We start from the raw sequence: 25,543 nt of genomic DNA, 5'->3' as shown, positions 1-25,543 counted from the left end.
GAGAAGGTGTGGGTTCATAATACAGAGCTTGCTAGATGGGGTATATTGGCATGACATAAAGCAATGGTTTTGAATATTCCAATGTCCAGTGGTAAAGTACAAATTTGCTGGTATTTGCTATAGGAAAACTTGCTGGCTGTTGTTCTTCTCATTCTGTAGCACATTTCTAAACAACATTTCATGATGTTTTAGAGCTTGACCAAGAGGTCTCGTGGGGAAAAATCAGATCATCTTTAAACTAATTTCAGCACAGCTGACTTCGCTTTAGTTCTACAGTGATTTTATACTTTATACTAGCGAGTGTTTTAATAGAAAAGTTGGTACTTTATGTGACTTAAAACTGTATTTCCTGTTCTCTAAGCTCTCATTGGCCAGAAATGCATAGGCTTTCGAGAAAAAAGTAAGGTGCAATTTAGTGCAATGCAGCAATTTCTCCATTGCTGCTAATCCTCATTTTTATAGCTGACAGCACAGAGCAGGGACTCTCTGAGCATAACTTCCGACGGGCCGCAGTCCAGACCTTCACACAGCCTCACCGAAACAAATCACCGCGCCGAGCTCCCTTAACGCTCAGCTCCGCTCGCTCGTCCCCCGGCGCTCCCCGGCCGGAGGCGGTGCCGGCCGGCTCCTCCCTCCCGCAGCGCCCCTGCGCGCCGGCGGCGGCGGCCCGGTGTCGGCGGGGCCGGCCGGGGGGGGCGGGCCTGGGTGCGCGGAGCCGTCGCCCGCAGCAGCCGCAGCCGAGGTGCGATGGTGCCGGGCCGGCGCCCCCCGCGCAGCCTCCCCCGGGCGAGGTGAGTCGGCGCGGGGCCGGGCGGCGGGACGCGGGCGCTAGACGCCGGGCCTTCTCCTCGCCCGCCGCTTCTCTCCGCGCCGAGCGCCGCTGGGCTGCGTGCCCCGGGCCTCCTGCGTGACCGCCTCCCGCTCGGGCATCCCCTGGCCGTCGCTATCGTCGTAGCTGTCCGAGCCCTCCGGCCCGCGCGGTGCCGGGCTTTGCGGGAGGCAGCGCCCGCCGCCCGTGCTGTCGTTGAGGCGGCGGTGGGAAGGCGGCCGTGCGGGAGGCGCGCTGCGTGCTGCGTCCCGGCGCGTCCTAGCGTTCGGGTCGGCGGCGCGGAGCCGTGACGGCAGGCGGCTCGGCGGGGTTGTGCCGTAGGAAGCGCTGCCGGCGGCGCGAACGCTCGAGCATCTCGGGAACGGCTCGCTCCGTTCAGCGTTGCGTTACCGAGGTACACGGGGTCTCGTTGTTCTCTGCTTTTAGGGAAAGCCGTTGTCAGGTGCTGGCTGCCGAGCTCGGTTATTGCTTGGATTTGTTTACTGGGTGTAAACAAACAGCGGGCAAAGGGACTTCCGTGTGGAGGGAGAGCGAAACAATCCCCTTCCGAAGGGCGGTGCTGCTCACGGCGGGCGGCGGCCCCGGCGCGGCCCGAGCGGCTCGTAGGAAAGAAGCCACGCAGGTGAGAGCGGAGCGCTCTCTCACGTGAGAGAGTTGCGTTGCTCACGGGTGGAACTGGTGCCGCGGCACTCAGCGCGGCCTTGATTTCATCTGGCTAAACCTGCAGCAGCGCTTTGTAGGCTGGGCTGGGTGCTGCTGTGCCTCGGGTGCCCTGGGCCACACGGCTGGCTGCCGTGCAAGGCACCTGGGTGCTTGCTGCCGGTAGCCAGCTGCAGCCATCGCCAGCAAGCCGGAGCTGGGAGCATGCTGCTGACAGAAAGCGAACCGGTTTTAAAGTCGTACACTTAATAGTCTAGTTACTAGTGTTCGCGACGCGCGTAGTCGCTATTACTGCTTTTCTTTCACTCCTTAATATTATGTGGAGAGTTTCCTGCTCTCTACATCCTAATTGGCACACGTAACATGTAAAACACGGCTAGGAAAGCAGGAGTCCTGAGATGTGAGTTTGATGGCTCTGCTTTCACAGACCAGGCTCTGACAGCAGGCTTATCTTCTTAAATGCGACTGCCACCACTGTTTTATCAACTTAGCAACTTCAGACCTATTATCAAGTGCATTAAACCTACTATAAGCCTGTTCTTGCCATACTCAGACATACTTGAGTCTCTCAGTCTAATTTGATGAAGCGTGTCAAAGCATGAGGGGTTTTATGTGCGTACTGAGAGGAGGAAAAAACCTGTGTAGTCCAAAACACAAAGCACACGCCTGCTAAGGAACACAAAATAGAGTAACTTGAAGGGTTAAACACTACAGAATGAGATGGTTTCACTTCTTGGAAATGCTAATTGTGGTAGGTAATGTTAGATGCGCGCACTTCACACCTGCAACATTTCTCAGCAGTGCAGAGTTGAGCCCTAGCTCTGGTGTTACGAATTCAGAAGGCAGGTGCTAGGATGGGGCAGCAGGAGGAATGGCCCTGGGAGAGCAGGAAGGGGCTGCTGTGTGGTATCCCCTGGAGCCCGGAGTTGGGGCACAATGCCTGAGTAGTGAAGGATGGGCATTCTTCTGTCACAACGTAAGTTGTGTGCATTACTTTTTCCTTTTGGGCGTGAGACGATGGCGCTGGGCTGCTCTGTTGGGGTAGAACTTAATTGGAAATGGAAGATGCGATCTGTCATGTTTGTGACAGCCTTGTAGGCCTGCTGTATGCAGGATTGTATGATGAGAGATGCCAGGCACGCGTGGCTTTGGTGCAGAGATGCTGTGTTTGGGGACAGGGCTGAGGAGGAAGTGCAGTGCTGTGGCTGCTGCTGCTACCTGTGCTGGCCACAACGAAGGTGAGTTTGCCGTGGCAGATTGTTACCTTCTGGCATAGAAGCTGTGAGGCGAACGTTAATTAGCAACTTGAATAAACCTTCACTGCACTTTTTAATAAGACACGTTTTCTTTTTATGAGATTTGTTTGCAGATGTTCATAGGAGAACTTGTACAGTTTCCCAAGTTTACTACAAACTCATTTTTGTACTCAGGGAAAGTGAGGTGAGAAGCTGTCCTCCATGGCTGGCTTTGCTTTATTTGCACAGGCAAACAGCACTCCAGGCTGCTCTGTTCTGCTCTGTTCTTCCAGCTGTGTGTTGCTGGGAGGTTAGTTCCTGCTTTGGAACTCTGCCCTTGGAAAGTTTTTGGAGGCAGTATGGACATAGCCTGCTTTCCAGGTGCAGAATGGATTGAAGCTACTCCTGATTGTCTGCGTTCTGATGAACTGAGGTGTGGCTGATGAGTTGTTTTAATTTGCTATACGTTCAAACCCTGACTTCAGGGCTGTTTGATGTTTTGCTTTGAGAGTCCAAACTATAATTTAATTATCATTAATTTAACAGATTGAATATTGATGCTGAATTAAGCTTTATTCACAGTACTCTTCCATCCCAAATCTTAACTTTCTGTTGGATGGCAGCTGGAGTTTTCATACCGTGTTTTTAACCCTGCCACGGTGTTTTCCCTGTGAGGTGTGAGGATTTGTTTCCTCAGCCAGATGTGTTGATCAGGGCAAAGCTGTTGGTTTGGTTGGTTTCTTTCTCCATATTTTTGGGACGAATAGCTCCAGAGCTTGGAGTATGCTGTAGTATACTGACAGCCCTTGACCCCAAACTCTGTGCTCCGTTCTGCCTTGAACAAGTTAGAATTCCTATTCATGCCAAAATCCTTGCTTGCTTTATCAGCCTTTTCTTCTTGCTGCTGTTCTCTGCTGCTTTCAGCTTGCTGGTAGCACTGTCTTCTGTTCTTCTGCTGTCTTGTGGATCAGAAAATGTTTTTGCAAAGTGAAGCTGCAGTATTTGAAGGCTGCGGTTAAAATAACAGGCAGATGCTTTGCTGGTTCATAAAAGACCTTTATTTTTTGCCATCTGATTGATTTTGCTGCACATTCAATCCCTGGCTGGCTTGGTTTATTTTTTTGATCAAGAGAAGGAAAGCCAGACAGATTAGTAAGGTTTCTGGGGATTTTCAGTAACAATACCACTTTGCTGGCTCTCTCATTTCCAGTTGCTTATTTTTAGAATTTAAAAATTCACAAAATAAAATCACTTTCAAAACCTGTCTCCCAAACAAACTAGTGATCAAAACATTAAGGAATGCCATATGGCTTCTACCAGTCTTGGTGCTGTTGTATTTCTGAAGGGTATATTCTGTGTTATTAATAATATTCAGTGAAACACTCTCAGGATGGGAAAATATTTACCGAAGTGATTACAAAATACACTTTTCATAGCGTTCTTACTTCAGTGCTCTAGTCAGCATGCTGTAAGTGTTGGGTTCATCCTTGCACACAACAGGTCAGAAGAGGATGGATGTTACGGCTCTTGGAAGTCAGGAGGAGTGGAAGAAGACCAGCAGAGTTAGCAGTGCAACTTAAGAAATGGTTGTCCCATTCCAATACAAAAGGGAAGCTGATTTAACAACCAGATCAAATAAAAATGACTTTAAAAGTCTCTAGTATAGTTGATATGGAATCAGGTGGTTTTGAGTTCATACATACGGATATGGATGGCTGTTGGGTTCACATTAAGGTAATTCCCATTTATGCTGTCTTGATATCCAGGTGGTTAAGAGGGAGTTTGTTTTTGTCATGGGGTCCACAGGAGGAAATTTATTCTGAGTAAAGGAATGCTGTAAAGCTTTGGTGCAGCTGGTAAGCAAGCTGCTGCAAGCAGGTGAGCGTATACGGCTTTGCTCAGGGCAGGAGCAGCACCCGTTCCTCTGCTTTATCCCTTTGGTGTAAGTGGAGCTCTGCGCAGTTCTGGAGGTTTTGTTGTCAAAACAAGGCAAAGCTTAAAGAAAATAAAAGTGCAGATAATGGCTGATGTAATTTACTCATTAGAAGGACTTGTTTTGTGCATAGAGAGCCTGAAATGAGTGAGCACGTTGAGCTAAAAGCCCACAGTCCTTCCAGCTGTCAGGTGGAAGTGGTTGGCTGCACTGGGAATTACGGGAATTAACAACGCTGCTGCTGGGTTTTGGTGGTAATGGGTAAGAGCAAGGCAATGTATTTTCACATTTGACTGTTCTAACAGCTTAAATAGAACGTTCTGTCTAATCTGTTGCTGCGTTGTGTTTGTTTATTTTAAATCGGAAGTCTCTGAAGTTTTTCTAGGGCAACCGGAGGAAAAAAGCGTTCTGTGTGTATGCCCGGACATTGCTTTGATTAACTTCTGACCTTGAACACATGAATATTTACAGTTCCAAGTTTTGTGTGTAACCTTTTCTACCTAAGTGAAACCGGAGATCCTTGTAGATAGTATCCCATACAAATGACATTTAAATGTGAGAAGCAGAAACCTTGGGAGAGTTTGGGATCTTAGTGGTGGTATTTTTACACTTGTGTGATGCTGAGCTGCATAAGGTTTAGAGTATTTTAATGGGTTGTTGCTTTAGAGGTGTCTGAGGCTTGTTCTGACAACTGTTGTGCCAGATGCAGCTTGGATCGGCAGGAAATATTGAATTCGATATCTGTGTGAATGTTAGCCTCTTTTCTGTTATTAGCCTTTCATTTCATAGAGAAATTAAAACAGCACTTAATTGCCACAGTAACTTTGAGTGTATAAAGTATTCTGTCTGTTAAGCATGAAAGAGAACATATTGGGAGAACAAGTGGTCACAGCACTGGTCGTAAAACAGTTTTTCTTGATGCTGCTGTGCACTAATAATCTAGGCAAATGGCCTTCCCTGCTCTAATGTTGCCTTTATTACTTAGGAAAGTCAGTTAAATGAGGGGAAGAAAAAAAAAAAAAAAAGGAATCCATATTTGTCCTTGATGACTGACGTAGCAGACTTGTTCCTTCATTGTGTTTTATTTGCTTACAGGGTAGCCCTGATTCCTTGAAAGCGCACCAAGTGTTGGATGCTTGTGGTAAGCCATGGCAGCTGATGATAAGGTTGCCATTTTAACTGATGATGAAGAAGAACAGAAGAGAAAATATGTGCTTGCTGATCCTTTCAATGGCATTTCCAAGGATCAAGACTTGCATCCCCAGAATGAATCCCCTTCAACAGAGACAACCACTGTCCCAGATGAAGAGCTAGACTGGTTAGAAAAGCACTGCGTCAAAATCAACAATGATCTTCTGATCTCAAAGGTCTTTTATTTTTTCTTCTATTCTGCATATGGCTCTCTCTACCCCTTGCTCCCTGTGTATTACAAGCAGCTGGGTATGTCACCTAGTCAGAGCGGACTTCTGGTGGGCATCAGGTACTTTATTGAGTTTTGCAGTGCTCCCTTCTGGGGAGTGGTAGCAGATCGCTTCAAGAAAGGGAAGATTGTCCTTCTCTTCTCACTTTTATGCTGGGTTTTATTTAACCTAGGGATCGGATTTGTTAGACCAGCCACCTTAAGATGCGTACCAAAGGGCCTTCCCCCAGCACATCCCACCAATGCAAGCAGCCTTTTAACAACCATTTCACAAAACACGTCCACGTCATCTCCACTAACCGTCAGTACCGCGTCCCCAAAAGTTCGTGGGAAGAGAGACCTGCTCACTTCCAGCCCAGTCACGTTGGGAGCGACAGGGACTGTTACTCCTGAAGTAACATTCCTGTTACCTACGCAGAGCGGTGATGTGGAGTTTGCCGTGGAAAACAGTACTCATTTTATTTTGAAAAACACCACTATCACCACCTCACTGGGGAACATGACCCCAAGCACCACCCCATCTGCCACCACCACCAAGCCGAAGCCTTCCGACCAAGCCATGCTCGTTTATGATCAACAAGAAGTAGAAGCCATCTTCCTGCTCATTCTGCTGGTTGTCATAATAGGAGAATTTTTCAGTGCTTCCTCTGTTACTATTGTGGACACGGTAACTCTGCAGTACCTCGGCAAGCACCGGGATCGGTACGGACTGCAGCGTATGTGGGGGTCTCTGGGCTGGGGGCTGGCCATGCTCTCTGTGGGAATCGGCATCGACTACACCCATATAGAAGTTGCTGTCGAAGGTCAAGGATGTAAAGCTCCTGAATACAAGAACTACAGAATAGTCTTCATTGTTTTTGGTGTTCTGATGACAATGGCATTAATTGTGGCCACCCAGTTTCGATTTCGTTATACACACTTCAAGCAAGATGAAAATAAGAAAAAAGAGGTGGAAATATCACAAGTGGACAGAAATGCCTCGAACGAATCCTCTGACAACACTCCTACGACCAGTATGAGCCAGTCGCAGTCTTTCAGTTTTTGGGACCTAATAAAACTGCTGTGTAGTATCCAGTATGGCTCGGTGCTCTTTGTGGCGTGGTTCATGGGCTTTGGATACGGCTTCGTGTTCACCTTTCTCTACTGGCACTTGGAAGATTTGAATGGTACCACCACTCTCTTTGGAGTCTGCTCTGTGCTCAGTCACGTGTCTGAGCTGACTGCCTACTTCTTCAGCCACAAACTGATTGAGCTGGTTGGTCATATCAGGTAAGGAGATGTTAGCAGCCATTAAAGAACTACATATGAATAAATTGTTAATAAGTTAAATTTTTAAGCCCGGCCTTCTGATAAAAAGTGAAATTCAAATGAAATCTTTTATTTTAAAGTTGCAAGTCCTGCTCAGTTACATAGGTGCCTCATGGAGGAGTTTTAATTATTATTTTAGGAGCTGAACGTGTTCTGCAGTGCTTCCTTGGCATTTCAGTTGCATGTTAGTGCATGTGTTATTCGTGGCACCTGTAACCTTTTGTAGACCTTTCCTAGCTCTCTGATGGAGAACTCTCTTAGAGACCATGATGGATTGCCTCCTACTCAAGGATTTTCAGTTCTGAAATATGATTGTACAGTTTCTTCCCGTGAGTAGCAGCGTTCTGGAAACCTCCTGCTTAGCACACTTCTCCCTGCAGGGCAGTCTTTGCCCCCACAGTAGCCTGCATAGGTGTTACTTGCTCGCTGAGAGGGGAGGAAGATGGGATGAAGCAGTGTGGTGAGCACCTCCTGTGTGCATGCACTTGTAATCGGGCTCAGGGTGTTGGCAGAATGAGGTTGCAGCTTGGTAGTGTTGCTTACAAGTTCAGTTCCTTGCTCTCTTCCTGTAGTCGCAACTGCATGTGTTAGCTACTGAAATGAGATAGTTTCTCACTTCTTTTTTTTTTTTTTTTTTTTTTGCCACATTGAAGTGAAATTGGTTACTTTTAGCGTGTAATAATGAACGCTGTATTTCTTTCAATTCAGAAGTAACTTAATTTCTGTATATTCTAAGTCCCTTTTCTTAAAAAAAAAAAACAAAAAAAAAAAAACACAGTAGAGGAGGAAAGGTAGAGGTGAATCTGACCTAATGAAGTCATAAAGTTGTTTTTGTATGTGCTTAGTACAAGAGAGTACAGATCTCTCTGTGTTGTTAGCATGTCTTTTCCAGTTGTCCCATTTGTAATCGCAGTCATTGAGATGCCTTGTGTAAGCTGATTGTGCTGGTTTTTTACTTTCTACTCTGTGTTTTTGCTCTTTGCTTTTTTGTTCTGTTTTCTTTTGCTCTTATAGGGTTCAATTTCTTTGATTAATTTGATCTCTACTCAAAATGTTTGAGATACTTAGCATGGTGACTTGAGAGTTTACTTAATAAATGTTTTTTTGTTATTTTTCCTTCCTTTAAACTGAGGAGTTTAAAGTTAAGGCGTTTTATCTTTACTTTGAGTCAGTTGCTTAATTTCTGAATATAAAAACAATTAGTTTGAGAAAATGTGACACTTTGTGTGCATAGACTGGAGGAAGGATATGATGATGGAGGAGTGGTGAGATGAGATCACAATCGTGATAGCTAAAGATAGCTTTGGGTATGTTTGTTCCATTTATATTGTTGTAGTGTGAAATTCAGGCTGGGACTTCAACTAGAGAAAGAAAATCCAAAGGAATGATAGGCTTGTGAATAAGATGACATAAAAAGGTAGGGAGGGGGATAATAGGCCCACTGGACTTTAAAAGGAAAGATGACGTACAGGGCTAACTGTTCTTCATTTTTCCTTTGTGCTAGTAAGGCTATGAAACCAAGATTGGATCAGTGTGAAATTATTAAAATACTGGCTTGTATTTGCAGTGATACAACATTCAGTACAATTATACTTGGGAAAAGCATATTAGTCATATTTTATCATTATCTGATGCTTACTCATATTTAGTCATTGCAGTTGGTGAAGTCTCTTTCAAGGTGTCCTTTTACTTTTTAAACTAAACTTGAAATCATAATATCATTAAGGTTGGAAAAGATCGCTGAGATCTTCTAGTCCAATCAGCCCATCACCACCACGTTTCTCAGTGTTGCTTCTCCATCTTTCTTGAACACCTCAAGGAATAGTGACTCTATCACCTCCCTGGGCAGCGTGTTCCAATGCTTCATCACTTTGATTGACAAGAAATGCTTCCTAACATCCAACCTGAACCTCCCATGACACAACTTAAGGCTATACCCTCTTGTCCTGTCATTAGTTAGCGGGGGAAAGAGGCCAAGCCCACCTTGCTACAACTTTTCAGGTGTCTGTAGAGAGTGATAAAGTCTCCCCTAAGCCTCCTCCAGAGTGAGCAATCCCAATGCCTCAGCTACTTCTTGTAAGACTTGTGTTCCAGACCCTTCACAGCTTTGTTGCCATTCTCTGGACACATGAAGCCATTGATAGTTCTGTGTACATCTGTCGCCTAGTTGCTGCTATTCTTTCTAGTACTAATAAGAAAAATAGTCTTGAGCTGCACGTCCTTCTCAGAATCATCTGAGCCATAGGCACTCAGGATACATATCTTCTCTTTCCCCTAGTGCCTCAGAATTCCTTGTTTGCCATTTTGGCATCCAAGAAGTTACATGGTTATAGCAATTCAGCTGTGAGGTCTTGCGTAAAATAACATAACAGCAAGCTGTGAACATTTCACAGAGTATTTCAGTTATATTAGCAGTGGCTTGACTTCTCTTTTTGGTAGGATGACTCAAGTGCTAAGGTTGTCTCACTTTCTGTTGGTTTATGTCAGTAAATTAAAAATAATACCTATGCACACTTTCTCTTGAGTTGCTAGAATGATAGATGCAGACACTCTTTCTGCAGTATTTCTTTGAACAGCATCATTCAATCTTGCCTTCCTGTCTTAATTCTTTGAAGACAGGCAGGGGTAGCGAAGTTCTGTCTCAGTGACTGAAGTGTCCTTGGTAGAACTGAAATAAAATGAACTTCGCGCCCGTGATGGATACAAACTCAGTTTTCATTTTCTAGCTTTGTGAAGCTTTCTGTGTCTACCACTGTATGTGTTAGCTGCTCCCCACATTCTTGATTCATAGAATCCTTAGAGATGGAAGGGACCTTTTAAGGCCATCTTGTCCAGCTTCTCCGTGACGAACAGGGACATCCCCAGCTGGATCAGGTTGCGGTTTCACGGGTTACTGAAGTTATTGTCCAGGTATTTTAAGCACGACCATACTGAATAAATGCTGATATAATGCCTTATTTCTGTCTCCATTAGCTTTCCTGTTCACATGCATACGCACTGCACGTGGGAGGAGGTTACGCGTGCAGCTGGTGCTTCCAGCAGTGCATTAGCAGGTGACTGGGTGAACCTGGAGTCATGGCAGCCATTAGTGTAGCTAGAAAGCTGTTCTGGGGTTGTATGGTTTGGAGAGGTGAAAGGAAGAGAGGTTTTTTTGCTTTGCCTCCAGCCACCTTCCATGAAAAAAAATGCAAAAAGACAGCGTGGTGAAGGGCATCCATTCTTTGAGAGGATACGGGTAGAGAAAGCACACAGAACTGGCTATCAAATATTTAGACAGCACTGCTGAGTGGCATCCTGTGTAGGAGCACTCAGGGCTGCCACTGAATTTAGGAGGAGGATGTCAACCTCTGAAAATAACCTCCTTGAGGTTGGGCTTGAGTGTGTTTGTCTGACCATAATTCCAGCGTGCGAGTCTTGATGGGCAGCAGAGCCTGCTAGTTGTGGCTGCTAACAGCTTAGGCTCTCCACACAAATATAGATCCAATGCTTTAAATGTTTAACCTGCAAATTGAATGTGCTGTCTCTGTGGATACTGCAAATAAGGTTCGTGAGAATTGCCTGTTTACGTTATCCATTTAGGTCTCATAAAGAGCCTAAGTGGTTATTGTAAGCAATTTTTAGAAGATTCTGTAAATACACACAGATTCTCATGTGATGTGCCCCTCCAAAAGTATAATTAGAGAAATCTTCGTGCAAGTAACTGTAATTTGCCTGCAACTCCATCCGTATTCTAATAAATTAAAAGGTGGAATGTAACTAACTCTTCTGAAACGCTTAGTTCAGGTTTGGCTCTAGGTGTAACACTGTGGGAAAAGCACAGGTAGCTGGGTGTGCTGGTGGTGCTGGTGTAAGGATGGAGCAGGCCTGTTCTCACCACTGCTCTGGCCATTGCAGAACTTCTTGGGAGGAGAGAAAGAAACTTCTTGCTGGGCTGGCAAGGTGGTTGGTAAACAAAAGTGAAAATAAGGTGGCAGGAAGCTGTCTTGGGGCATGTCTGGGGGCATCTGTGCTGCTGGTGAGGAGAAACAGGTATATGAGATGTGCTTTCGTGTCCCCAGGTGTGCAGCACCCTGGGTCGTACTGCAAGAGGAAGGAAGAAGGGAGCCTGCAAACCCCTTAGCTTTGCTTACCTTCTGTAGGGTGTGTGACTATACATCATGCTTACATGAAGCTGGGGCTATGAAAAGGACTGTTACTGGCGCAGAGGACATGAGTTGAAAGGAGAGGTGAAATTTGTGCCGAGTGGTGTGCAGACAAGTTGCAGTATCTGAAAATGTGCACGACTTACTGAAAGTAAACCATATTGTCTTTGCAAATTTGTGTTGTTGCAAAAGGCTCGGACCTATCTTTGTAATTTTGAATCTTTCTGATACAGCTGACACAATGAAAATGATGGCACTGGTATTGTAGCTGTCAACACGTTTATTTAGAGACCTCTGGTGTTGTCAAGACGCTGCAGTTCTATGATTGCGTCTCTCCAGATTTTCCAGTGGCTCTGTACCATTGAATTTAAACTCATTGTGCATTTGTGGAACAACTAGTTAAGCACAGACACTAAGAGTAACGAGTCCTTTCTCAATGTCAGTGCTTTTGAGTTAATTGCCAATTGCATTTAAATCACTTGGGCCAAACCAGGAGCCAACCAAGAAACCATGTTTAGGGATTTACTGAGGTTGCAGTCATCTTTTTTTCCCAAGATAAATCCTGTATTGAGTGGGGTTGGTCTTTCCTAAAATCACCGACAAGAGAAATGTAGCTGAATATGCAACCTGGAAGCTAAATCTGGAAGGGAAAAGTCCTCAGATTTAATGGGTAATGCACTGTGAAAAATAGCTTCTGTCCTTCATTGTTTAAGAGCTGTAACAAGAGCTTTTTTTTTTTTTTTTTTTTCCTTTTTCATCCCTTCACTCTGAGATGCAGCATCTGCTGCTTTTCAACAGGATGGTTAAGTTTTATCCTGAGGCATGTTGTTACAAACCATATTGCTTCTGTGGGATGTGTTTTTAGAGGAGTTCTGAGCAATTTGTAGATACTGGGACTATAAACTTGTATTAATTGGGGTAAAATTGATTTGTCTAATGCAAACCTGCACCAGGCTTTTGTTAAAATGCAATAATTAGTCTCTGAATGAGTTGTAAACAGGATTGTTAGGAAGGGATGCTGAACGTGCTCAGAAATGGTCTCTCTGAAATAGAATTCCATGCAGAGCGTGGCATGAAGCTGCAGGGCTTCGAAGCCCTGTGTCTCTGCTGACCCTCCTGGTGTTTTTTCCATTAGGAGTTCGAAGAGAGTCTGAACTTGAGCATTGTTTTGATTATGTGTTTAGGGTAAGTAAGAGGAGAGTTGCCGTGCAGGTGCAGGACTCAAAGGAGTTGTGTTGAGCAAGTGCTTCAGACTTGTAAAGCCTCTGCCTGCCATTGATTTCTGAAGCAGCAAGGATACTGTAACAAACCAAAGATGGAAAGTGGAAACTGCTTTGACTTCTCTTTTCCTTAATTCATCCAGAGTGCTCTATATTGGTCTTGCCTGCAATACTGCCCGCTACATTTACATCTCCTATCTGGAAAATGCTTGGACGGTTCTCCCGATGGAAGTACTTCAAGGTAAGATAGTGCATTCGTGGCCTTTTGGTATGAGCTCCTGTGCTTATGTTTGTTTTTCACCCAAATTGTAATTTTTAAGTAAAAATGTGGCACTTGTCTCTCCATTCTTCCTGCGACTACAAGTATCCCAGGCAGCACAGGTTTATAAGACTTTGCTGTTTATCTTGGGAAGTATTTGACGTCAGAAGGGTGGTTTGCGTTTGTGCGCTCTGGGCTGTTGATTCAAGCAGATCTGTGCAGGGCCAACACACCCTTTAGCTAAACAAAGAGAGGGAAGGTGAGCTGGGTGCACACCTTCTGCAGATCCTGTTTGGTGGATGAGTGGCGACTTCATTGCATGCAGAAGGTTGCAGTACTTAAAAGATGCTGAGGGAAAAGATGAAAAAGAACAGGAACCCATTGGGTTGTTCTGTCTCTGTTAACTGATCTGCAGCTGTTTTTCAGGCGCGCTCTTTGATCAGTGCTTCAGACTATTGAATTTGCTTAATGGCTGGAGAGGAATTTCTTGCAGTAGCTTTGTCAGTGCTAAAAGAGCTCCTTTAAGGTCACTGCCCTTTAGCAGGCGTAATGGGGAGGACGGAGGTCTGGTCTGTGCCAAGTAAGTCAAGCCCTGTTTGCAAGCCTCATCCTCAAAGAAGTTTGTAAGGCCTTCATTACAGTGTTCAAGTATACGTTGTTCTCACTTGTGTTTTATGATATTTTTTCCTGTCTTTGTGTCGGGTACCACTCCTCAAAACCAAGAAGAATCTGAACTATTTTCCTTTCTGCTCTGTCAGTAGGTGAGGAATACTGAGCTGTTTGTGTCCGTAGGCCCGCCAGAGAATGGCTGATTGAAGTGCAGAGTGTGTTTTCCTCGCCTTTAAAAATAACATAGCTGTCTTTGTTAAAGCCACTATTGTGATTTCATACAGTGCTGCTTGGAAGATCTTCCGCACTTTTTACTTAGGAGCTTTATTTTTGTATGTAGCACGATTTGAGTTTGCAGTATCTTTTTCTGCTATACATACAGAAGTGTTTTTCCGTGAATATTTAACTTAATTGAGGTGCCATTGGTGAGCGCTGCGTAGATTCCTACTGACACCGAAATAAATTTGCATCCTGTCTCCTTCTCTGCCTGCCGCCAAGACCTATTTGCTGTACCAATCTGCTGTAAGAGTAACCTTCTGAATTTTGATACAAAAATCCCCCAAACCACAACAATTAAACTGTTGCCTCCTCTGTCACACTGTTAAAATGTGGTTATGTGACCAAGAGCATGAAGAATGTATATGTGTTTTAATTCCTGCTCGAACATCAGTGGGAAGCAAACGATGAATACAGAGGTTTGGATGTTACTGTGTAAGTAATCCTATTTTAAAGATGCTTGAACTCCAGACACAGAGAAAGAGCTTGTGTCTCAGCAATCCAGCCTGTGCCTGGAAGCATCAGGGCTGAGAAAATCATTTCTTTACCTTTGGAACTTGTTTTTATTCTACTGAAATTTCAGGTTGTTTTGTTTATCACGTGGGTTTGTTTTTACAGCAAGGCTGCAGGGGTGCTATTCTGCTTCTTTGTGTGCTGTAATCCAGAGTAATGTGAAATTTACCTAAGAGAAAGTGAAGTCCCTGCAAAATAGTACTTTCTTACACATTTATCTGCCAGCTCTTATCTCTGTCTAGCCACTGCTGAATCATGTACACTTGGGTTTATTTTGCTTTTTGGGGAGGAAAAAAAAAAAAAAAGAGATTTGCAGCTATTTATAGCCAGAAAAGGAGAAAGCTGAAAGTAATACACAGAAAAACCAAAACCAGCCTACAACCTTGTTGTGTTCCAAGTGCACATCTCGGCCTGCATCTGCCCTGGTGTGTTGGCATCTGTGCAGCCCGCAGGTACAGTATATGTGTACCTATTCCTGACTCCACTGCGGCATCTGTCACCTTGCAGTCATCTCATTCAGTCTTGCTCCATGGTAGAACAAGTTCATCTTTTTGAAGTACTCTTGGCTTTTTCTTTTTTTTTCCTGCCCATGAATCTCTTCCCCTCCCCGGTCTTCCTGGTCTTTCTTTTTCTGACTCATTGTTTCTTCTGCAGCATTTATACGTCCTTTACTTTCTGCATGTGTCATTAGAGCTAAGACACATTCATGAAGTTTGAGCTTGAATTTATTACATGACTTTGTTGACAGAGGTAAGAGTTGTGGTTGTTTTGTGTACTTGAGGGTAGAAGTATTTAAAAGCAAGAAAAGGTTTCATTGTGCAGAGCATGTGGATACCACGTGTGCCATGTGACTGCATCAAAAGTTGGAGTCCTAGCAGCTATCAAACATACCTCTTCCTCCAGGAAGCTGCCAGATTCTGTGTTAGCTCCAGTACACTCAGCTGAAGGGATGGTAAAGGTCAACAACAGTTTCAGCTGACTCTTGTAAAGTATTTATTTTTCTTCTTAAGAAACTTCTGAAGTGCAGGGAGGATTATTCCCATGTGCTGTGCTAAAGGCCATGGAGAGATTTCCAAAAGAAGACTCTGCAGACCACATCTATTGATGGCAATAAGAGCCATGTGGCATTTCGGTTGCTGTCAGTGTAACTGGGGCAGCAAGGACTATGCAAGTGTGTTATACCCCTGAGCAACAAAGGAGGAGACTTCAACCCAGCTCTTCAGTCACACTTCGGAATCTGTAGGATTTGTTTTCACATGCACTGTAAGAAAACAAGACCTTAGGCTGAATCTCTAACTGAAAACGTCAAGATGTTCTGGTGGGTAGATACCCACAGTAGACACAGACCATCGGCCTGAACTTGCGAGCAGTCTTGTTCATTTTGCAGTTCGCAGACCAAGTTTTAATGTATTCACTACCTGCAGCTTATTGTTCAGGTTGTTTCAGGGCGATGGTCCAAATTCTCTTTTAATAGCCGTGCCAGCCAGCTGAGTTGCATAGCACACCTTTTCTGAAGTACAAAACTACAGTAATAACCTGAAAATGAGTGATTTTCACATGGCTGTTACCCACCGAATTCCAGACAGTGCTGTTCTAGGTGCTGCCTTCTGCAGCAGGTCTCTGTCTGGAGAGCAGATAGCTCAAATCCTGCACTGGCTGTGATTAGAAAAGCTCTCTCTTGAAATAAATTTTTCTCCCAACGTTTTCAGCTGTGGATTTGTATGGAATGCACACTGTTTGCTAGAAGTCATTTTGAGCATAGCAGTGGGGTTGTTGCCCTTGTCCTTGTCTGAGTCCGAGTGGTCAAATGGTAGTTAGTGGTTTAAGTAAGGACTGTCAAAATGTATTTATTGTTTACAGAAATTGTTAAAAGAAACGTGCTTAGCAGTAATCCAGGCTAACTTCTTTTTGTTGTAAAACCTGTTCCAAAAAGTCACTTTTCTATAATTAATTAACATTAAAAAATCACATTAGTAATGTGCGCACACATACAAAAAAGCCTGTACCTTGAGAGGCCAGTAAGATAAGCTGTTTCGAAGGGGTGGCTTTGTTTTCAGAGGAACTAGAAACTCCGTGTTCTACCTGGATCTCCCTGCAGAGGTGAAACCATCTACGAAGGTGCTGGTTAAGTACAGCCTTTTGTTTGCAGACAAACATGGAGGTATCGTGCCTCGTGGTTCAAGTAATTTCTGGTGTGGTTTTGATTTGTCTGGCTTTATAACTTGATTTACTCTTGAATAGCTGGTAAAACAGAATGTTTTACATGAATTTTAAAACACATTGTTTGTATGACCTAAGCTTGTTGTCTGTACTGCATTAGCTCTGCTTTGTTACTGGGGCTTTTCTTCACTGCCTGTGTGGGTCTGTATTAAGGAAAGATTGATATTTAGTGGGTCTTAAATTCAAAGCTTTTTCCATGGAAAGCCTGTGAGGTTCAAAGCCTTGAACTGTAAATGTTTGGGTAAAATACATTCATCCTAATGTCAGCCTTTTATTTTTCAACCAGATGATGTACTGTCTCCAAGGCCATCTCCACAATTTCTAAAAGGGGCTTTTCTGTGCTCTGCTGTCTTCTAAACAATTAACTTATTGCAGCCCCCAAAACTATGACATTTTTCTTTAGATTTGGAATGAACAGAAACTCTGCAGCTTCTTGGACATCGAACAGACCTGAATGGTGTCAGGTTCATAGTAGTAATGTACAGCTAAGCAAAATCTAAGTTGCTGCACAGGTATATTACAAGCTAATGCATTGCCTTGCTCTGAAGAGCCCCCAGCCTAAATGCAGAGTTAATTCCTGAGTGTCCAACCGTTCTTTAATAAGTTGAATGCAGAGGACAGAAACATGTTGACTGAGTCATCAGTTGTGCCAACACGTTTTATTAAAGTGAGGCAGCAGAGCTTAGGCATCGGTAAGCTGTGATGACTATTTTTAATACCACTCAAATAAGAATAAATATTCCCACTCATTCTGAGGGTGGGAAAATAGTTCAGGCTTATTTAACGTGTGATGCTCCAGGACTCTTTTGCTTTTCCAACTTTTCAGTGTAGCTTTTTCCTGTCCCTTCCTCCCCGCTGCCCAGAAAGCCACTGGGCAGATGGCAGAGACAAGGCTCCAGCTGCAGCTTCTTCCTACACCTTGGTGGCTCAGTAGCTTTCCGCTTAGCTCTCCTTCTGGGAAGAAAAAGAGTGTGTATAACCCTGAATCTGCAGGCCCAGGTCACTTCCAGAGGGATGAGGAGTCTGGCAGAGAGATTTTCAAGGCACTTTATTTAGTCTTCCCGAGGCCTGTCTCTTAAACGCGGTCATCTGAGAGGGAGAAAGAGCCATTGTGACAGCCTCTGCAGAACAAGGAGCCCTCACATCTCCCTGCAGACTGCTTGCCAGCGGTGCATCGCCCGCACTTGATCGGAGCTTTGCAGGCAGTGGGCAGGGAGGGCCTCTTCTAGTTTCCCTTACAGCTATGTGGTGTGCGGGGGACTCCATCCTTTTCACCACGTTCCCTCTCTCCAGGTGTCACGCACGCAGCCATATGGGCGGCCTGTATCTCCTACCTGAGTGCAGCAGTGCCCCCAGAGCTGAGGACGTCGGCCCAGGGCATCCTGCAGGGCCTGCACCTGGGCCTGGGCAGAGGATGCGGGGCTATGGTTGGAGGAGTTTTGGTCAACTACTTCGGTAAGCAATAAACGCGCTGAAGAATTTTGTTGTAGTTATTGAAATTGGGGTTTTACCAGGCTACTGGCTTACAGCGTATTGATGCTTAAAATCTTGTTGCGTTTCAAAGAGCGATATGCTTTTTGTAAATTGTGGTGTCCTAGAAGTGCTCAGGCTGGCGGGGGCTTCAGGATGTCTCCAGTCCAGGCCCCTGCTCATAGTGGGGCCAGCACTGAGTTCACAGCGGGTTGCTTACAGCCTCGTTCTGTCATTTTTGTAGATGCATTAAATTGTATGTTATGCCTGGCTATTTTTAGTGTTGTGTGGGCAAGCCTACAACCTGATCCTTAAGACAAAGGAATCCTTTGTGAGAGACTAGGCTTTGCAGCCTCTCGGTGAACAAATGAGAATCTAACTATTCTGTTAAAAGACCTTCGCAAAACTTCTTGAAGAAGTATGGGGGGAAGAAAAAATAATACAGCGAGCTTCTAAAAGTCTACATAGGTCAACAGATACCCAGAGCGTGTAATGCTGATTCATCTTGTATTTTTTTCCTTGTTAAATAGATTCTCAATTTAAAAAAAATATCTATCATTACAGGTCCTGCTGCCACATTCAGAGGAATAGGAATGGCTTGTTTAGTGATTCTTCTTCTGTTTGCACTGATCCAGTGGCTGTTGGTTCCTGATGAAGAAGAAGGTAAATATTCCTGTTGCTAAAATACAACACTAAAAGATGAAAGAGGTATCTCCAAAAATAATTCTCTGCACCGTTGATTTTGTTTGGTGTCCTTACTGAGATCTTGTATTTGATTTTGAATGAGCAGTGATAGAAATTGAGGTCTTCTGCTGCTGTAAGAAGTGCAGCATTGAGTGCTTGGCTATCTATAGGAGGAAGGCATAACATATTTTACTTCCTGGATGTCCTCTTAGTTCTGGGGATCTCCTAGGTTAATCTTAATGGATGTAGTAAGTCATGTCTCTTGCATCAGTCCCCTAAGACTGCCATTTCAATGACTGCTTACTCTCGTATGCTACTGGTCCAAGTGACCTCTGCCAGAAATTTTGTAGAGATGGCTTCAGAGGACAGCAGCTTTTGTAGTTGTGTCCATACTGTTCTGGTTTCAGAGAAATCTCCCCACATATGGAACTTGAATTTTTTCATCTCTACCTTTGAGAAAATAAAAACTTAATGCAAAGTTGAGGATTTGTAGTTCTTCTGAAGACAAGAGAACTGTGGCATGATTCTGAAACACTTTGAGTTGTTTAACTGCTTTTTACCCAAATGATACTTTGCAGTGTGAGTTTTTGTAGGAAATAAAACTTACCTTCCTTTAGCTGGAGTGTTAAATGACTTGTCCTTGAGTAGTTAACTTGCCCGGGCTGAGGTATTCAAATATTTATTCACTTTTACTCAAATGATAATGAGAAAAATAAAAAGGTAGAAAGGATATTTGCTGTTTCAGTTTCCCATGAAGATCTGATTAATTACATGTGAAAAAACAGAATAATAGTTTCATCCTGATGGCATATTCTCTCTCGTTTGTTTCAGTCTTTGGTTTTCATTTAATATGTGTTCTCCCCATTGTAAGAGTGGATATTTTAATTTTAAGTATGCCAGTAGTTAGGTCGCTTTCAACAAAACCAATTGAAGGAGTAAAACTGTGTGTGTGATTAAGTGTGTCTTCGTTTCTGCTCTAGTAGGGGACATCCAGCCATTGTTTAAAATACCCAGTGCTATCTGAGAGTCTGTGAACAAAATCTAGTTGTATCTTTTTGAAAACAAGAGCTTTTTAATTGGTAAAATACCTGGATAGAATATTTTCTCAGCATGTATGATGTGTTTTTTACAGACTCTCAGACAACGTACAGCTATTAAAATAGATACAGATAGTTTCTAACTATCTGTATGATTACTTTATAAATACTCTGGCTCTTCAGGATTGTGAGACACACTAAGTAGGGTCACAGCAGTCATTTTATTATGGTATTTCAAGGAAGTAATGAGTACTATTTCAGATTATGAGATGAACTTAGATGTGAATGTCTGTTGAGACTTTACATCTTCTAAGTGTCCAGGTACCATATTTCTAATAGCTGGCAGGGAACAAATGGACTGCTTCGTGCTCACCAGCCCCTCCTGCAGCTGGCTTGAAATCCTCTTTGCAGCTGCAGAGCAGCTTTGCTTGTAGGGACAGCATCCGTATCGCGTTTCCCTAACTAGGTTAGGTGTGTCTGGCTCCTGGCTAGCTGTGCCTGTGCTGGGCTTTCAGCACAGTGATAAGAACACTGATAGCACAATCACTGCGTGCTCTGTCTGCTTCATGGTGGTGGTTTGTTTTTTTATTTAATGCTTGTTGGATCTAACTGATGATTACTTTGTTTTAAACTTCAGAAAAGACAATGCTGGCAGAAAGGATCCCAGTGCCTTCCAGTCCTGTTCCCATAGCAACTATTGACCTTGTACAACAGCAGTCAGAAGATGTCATGCCTCGGACTGAGCCCAGACTGCCTCTGAAGAAAACGAAACACCAGGAGGAACAGGAGGATGTAAACAAGCCTGCCTGGGGCGTCAGCTCTTCTCCTTGGGTCACCTTAGCTTATGCTATCTACCAGATAAAGGAGATGGTTAAGCTGTCCAAAACCCATCCTATGCCTGAGAATCAACCTTTGCAGGTAATTTTCTGTTGCACAGGAAATTCTCATGTACTGGTAGGTGCTTGAAATCCTTTATAGCTGGGGAAATCTATTAGTACTTGGCAAGTATTCTCTGTCAGTGTATAACAAATTCAGAGCTGAGAAACAGTAGCTGAAAGACTGTATGAACTAGAGTTGTTGTCTGTGTATACTACAGCAGGAATAACTGTTTTTGCACATATCATTGTCCTGAAGATAGGAGAGGGAGACGTGGAGCAAGACTGTTTTGCAGGCTCAGATATACTTGAGTTCCTATGAGTTTACATTTGCTTTCATGTTAGCTGGAATGTGCAGCTTTTGCATTTGCAAAGCTTACAAAGTGATAACTAAACATTAAGTCTTAGAACTAATTAGGAGAGAGTAAAACACCTTACTTTATTTTGATTTCTTGGGTGATGCTACCAGATTTCCATGTTGTAGTGGAAATTGGAGTTCCAGACAACTACCGGTGGGATGCAGAGCCTTCAGTTCAGATAACGTTCATCCCTGTTTTATGTGGAGTTATACCAGATGAGAGCCATTCTGGGACTTAACCTGTCTGATTGGCAGTCCTTTCTTTATACCATTCCCCTTTCATCCAGTCTCACTTAAAATAGATTTGAAAAGTCTCATTAGCAGGGAGTAGGAGCTCCAACTGTCACCTTGTGCTTTGACTGTATAGTCCAGAATGGAGCGGAAGCATGCTGCTTAAGGAAAGCAGGGAGATGTCAGTGCACGTTTTAGAACAGCATGGGTAATCTGAAAGGCACTGTGTTTGCCACTTCGGAAGGAGTGGGTGAAGTTCCCTCTTACGTACCTGGTGAGAAGAAACACAGAAATGCTTTTTCCACAGTTGTGTCTTTAGAAATGGACAGTTCGGGGTCTGACAGTGACTTGGCAGAGCAGAGTGCATAGGAGTTTCACTGGGTCAGCTCTCTCCTGCCTTTTTTACTTGTCTTTTATTATTGCAAATGTATTCACAGACGAGTTGGCTTTGTTTGTGTTGGTAGTTTGGGGCTATTTTGAACTTCCCTGCGTTAAGGAGTGAGGTTTTCTTTGCTTTTTTTTATGGTGACACTGGAGGCACTCTAGATGTCTGACATCAAAGTAACCTGTGCAAACAAGGCTCTGGTTCACATTGGCAAGCATCCTCAAGGGTTTTGCCTGGTGTAAGCTGTTTTCACGTAACAGTCAGAGAAGTGCAGCAGCAGAGAATACATCACTGGGCATGGCAGGGGGAAGCTTTGCACTTGTGTGGTGCCTGAGAGAGACTTGGCTGACTCTCTTGGATGTCAGCTGGCCACCTCATTGAGCTGTGTGAAACAGTCACACATGCTGTTGTGCCCACTGAGGCTCACCAGTTGCTTTATAGAGTGTGGTCTCTTCTTTGTTCTTTTCCTCCTGCAAAAATACAGTGCTGATATAAATTAGTTCTTAGAGACTATGCCAGAACTCAATGCAACTATTGAAAAGGCTGTCCAAATCTCTTATTAAATTTTTTAAATAACTTCTTAAAAGTGCACATGCCAATAGGTCGTTGGGAAAGAAGGTTAACACAAAGAAAGTGGAACTAGTGGCAAAAATCCTTTGTCTTGATTTTGTTAGGATTTTGGTTCTATCTTTGCTACTGCTCACCTATCCTCCAGGCAAAGGGGTGTTGTTGCCATATTCTCTATTCTTCAGTGCAAAACAAATATTTATAGATAGTGAGTCATCTTGTAATGTCAAGTTTCAGTTGTTTCGATCCCGGGGAATGAATGTACCTGGTATTTAAATGTGCTCTCATGCTCCTCAGCATTTGAATAGGCTGAATGGGAATGTAACATCAGCACTGCAGAAATGTTGCCATCCAGAGAGTCTGCACGGTGTATGGGGGAGGAAAGGAGCTATTGAAGCAAGCTATGTGTAGGGAGCTTGAAATAATGTTCAGAATTGTTTAGTCATAATAATGCTCTTGTCTGAACTTTGAAATCCAGTTAATTGCTTTTTTTTTTCCCTTGAAACACAAAAAGTTTGTTTTTTGCATGCTTCCTGGGGAAGCGCAGTTAGGAAAAGAGATGGAAGGTAAGCAAACGTCTGCTTGCTGTTAGTGTCATCTGGATTTAAATGCACCACTTTTGCTTTCTTTCTTTCTTTGGTTTGTTACGTTGCGAGCTTTCAAAGTGAGCGCTTTGTGAGTTTCCAGAAGTGCCTGATTGCCCTGGGGGGGATATCTGCTGGGGACAGTGCCAGGCGGGCCTGTACTCACTTTCTGCGTGCAATGCTTTCCCCTCTCTTTAGAAAATCAATGAGAATTGCAATACGTTGGCCAGCTCGGAAAGGCAACCCTCGACAGTGCCAGATTCTGGGCAGTCCAGAAATTGTTCAACACCAACAGCAACATCAGATTCCCAAGTAGATGGCGACCGCCTGGCATCGGATTGTGATGCTCAGCCTGCCGCCGCAGGGCCCTGAGATGCGCTCATCTTATCAAATCCAGTGCATGGAATTCTGCTTCTCACCTGGGAAACGCTGGAGTAGGAGCTCAAAAGTAGGACTTCCTTCATCTTAATGAGCATAATGTGATGCAGTGCAAGCTTTTAACTATATAAAAAAAAATAAAAATAAAAATTCACATGACTACACAGAGCAACACGAGCAGGGGAGCCAAAAGATTGGAATGCTGGAGGGAAATGATGTGGTCGGATCTAAATGTAGGAAGAATTCTTGGCTGCTTTGCTAAGGCTTAGTCAAGTGCTATGAGATTTCTTTGCAATCTGTAGAAAAAGGAGAGTTTGCTCTGCGCTTGCTGAGGCCAGAGTGTCTGACTTGGTCAGCTCTTTATTTTTAATTTTTTTCAATTTCTTCACGAATCAAAGTGAAAAGACTTTTTAAGAGAGAAAGTGAGGTTTCCCTGCTTAGTGTATTAAAAATATTGGATCCAATACATACAGAAGCAGCATAAAACTGTAAAGATTTCTCAGAAACAGAATAGCTTTTAGCAAGCGTAGCTTCATATTATGGTGATGGAATAAATAAAACATATTCAAAGAATATGTTTTTCAAAGCTAATGTAATCTTGTTTGACATAATGGTTTAGTTCTGAAAAGGAGAGATTTTGAAGTGGCATTCTAGTGAAGCAGAAAAGCTAGAAGAAGGCTTTTAGAGTGCTTGCAGCCCTTCACTTGGGCATTGTGTGTGTGTGTGTGTGTGTGTGTGTGTGTGTGTGTGTGTGCGTGTGTGTTTGGGTAACTTTAGGTTTGACGTTGTATTGAGACAACCATCTTTGATCAAGATTGCACAACCTGAGATTGATCGAGATTTCAGTGGGCACACTGTTCTTTTTATTATTTATTTCATCATCTATACAATGGTTTATTTAATGAAGTGTAGTTACTGTGCTTATTTATTAAGAAGACAGCAAGCTTTAAGTGCCTGGGGAAGGGGGGACGGGCGGGGAGGAATCACGTAATAATCGTAATGATTAGAATTTCAGGGGCAAAGTTGTTGATGCAGAAATCAAGTAGAGAGATTCTCAGGACGAAACGTACGTAACTAAATTGCAGGAATTTACTTTGCCCGTTGTTGAGACACTGGAAGACTTTGGATTGTTCTGTCATAGTGCTCACTATTAGCCGCAGCCAGCTTCCTGGCTGGTGCGTAGTGAAAGCTGCTGCTGAAGGGAGATCCTTGGGCTCGAGGAGGAGCCAGGTGTTTAGTCAGGATAGTGTTTTGGCCCATTTGCTTACACCCACAGCTTGTTGGGAGATTCTGAGCGCTCAGCTCGTGCAGGACTCGAGTAGGTACTGCTCAGCCCTCTGTGAAGATGTCAGCGTCAGCCTTCCAAGGGATGGTGCATGCTACTGGACCTTGTGGCCTGTGCAGTGATGCAGGGGCACGGTGAGCAGCAGCATGGGGCTGGGGGAGAGGACGATGGCAGCAGCTGAGCAGGAGAAGGGCATAGGCAGCTTCATCTGCTTTGACGTCCAGTTAGCTGAGGGGTCTCCTGTAGCTGTGCTTTAGCTGTGCTTTTAGAACAACCTGTGTTCTGGCGGTGCCTGGGACCAACACCATAGAAAATGAACAGAAACATCGATGACTAGCCACTAATTACTTTTTTTGCACTTGAACTTACATGTACTGTACTCACGTAAATCCTCATGACTTGTCTAAGTGTCCTTTAAAATCAGAAATGTATTTATTGTATGTTTGTATAACTGGGGGGAGAACTAAAGGACTGAACAGGCGACAGGACAGAAGGATGCTAAAAACCATCTTGAGACAAAGCAACCATTTGTTGAGTTCATGCTGTACGGTGTTACCTCAGCTTCTACTGCATAGCACCTGGATTGTGAGGTGAAGAGCTTGTACACTGTGTTTACACTTTGGAATTGTTTCTTTGAAATGCCTGCTCTTTTTGGAATTGTATAGTTGTTCTGTGTTGCAAAATGGACATGTACACTGGGTTTTGATATTTGTGAAACTGTAAAAACTGTGGTAAGAAATATAAATTATCCATAATGTATTTAATGGCATCAGTTTGAGCTTTTATTATGTGTGTTTGCGTTGTGTTGCCTGCAGTGAACGTAACCACCGGCACAGAAGATAACTCAGTGAGAAGTAACTCCTCTAGGTTTGTTCTTTGGAGGAGAGCAAACCTGGAATCTGGGAACTGCCGTCTTACCTGTGATGAAGTCAGATTGAAGGCATAAATTTCCTTCAGTGGGGTGAGGAGAGTGTAAGGGGTGCACATCGGTGTGCATCATAAATAGGATGATGTGGAAGTGGGCAAGACCTGGGGAGAGAAAGTCCAAGCTGGGTTATGCTGGTC

General features: G+C 43.8%; 1 protein-coding gene across 2 annotated transcripts; it reads left to right on the top strand.

Annotated features, from left to right (window-relative positions):
- Nucleotides 1-643: 643 nt before the first annotated feature.
- On the top strand, nucleotides 644-25,237 carry MFSD6 (major facilitator superfamily domain containing 6). Of its 2 annotated transcripts, XM_085228601.1 has the most exons (8): nucleotides 644-791; nucleotides 1,256-1,451; nucleotides 5,753-7,346; nucleotides 12,891-12,988; nucleotides 17,918-18,079; nucleotides 18,659-18,757; nucleotides 20,453-20,733; nucleotides 23,014-25,237. In XM_085228601.1, the coding sequence occupies exons 3-8, from the start codon at nucleotides 5,806-5,808 to the stop codon at nucleotides 23,185-23,187; spliced, it is 2,355 nt and encodes a 784-aa protein (XP_085084727.1). In that variant the 5' UTR covers nucleotides 644-791; nucleotides 1,256-1,451; nucleotides 5,753-5,805; the 3' UTR covers nucleotides 23,188-25,237. The 2 variants fall into 2 exon arrangements, with proteins under 2 accessions (XP_085084727.1, XP_085084726.1); XM_085228600.1 differs by lacking the exon at nucleotides 1,256-1,451 and having other exon boundaries at nucleotides 645-791.
- Nucleotides 25,238-25,543: the final 306 nt, after the last annotated feature.

Source organism: Meleagris gallopavo, chromosome 7 (genome assembly GCF_905368555.1).
Source record: "Meleagris gallopavo chromosome 7, MGAL_WU_HG_1.1, whole genome shotgun sequence".
Classification (NCBI taxonomy): Eukaryota; Metazoa; Chordata; class Aves; order Galliformes; family Phasianidae; genus Meleagris; species Meleagris gallopavo.
This window is presented reverse-complemented; position numbering and strand designations above follow the sequence as displayed.

Coding starts and splice junctions, on each gene's coding strand:
- MFSD6 (XM_085228601.1), top strand. CDS start 5,806: ATGGCAGCTGATGATAAGGTTGCCATTTTAACTGATGATGAAGAAGAA. Junction 18,758..20,452: donor GGTTCCTGATGAAGAAGAAG/GTAAATATTCCT, acceptor TTTAAACTTCAG/AAAAGACAATGCTGGCAGAA. Junction 20,734..23,013: donor CTGAGAATCAACCTTTGCAG/GTAATTTTCTGT, acceptor CCCTCTCTTTAG/AAAATCAATGAGAATTGCAA.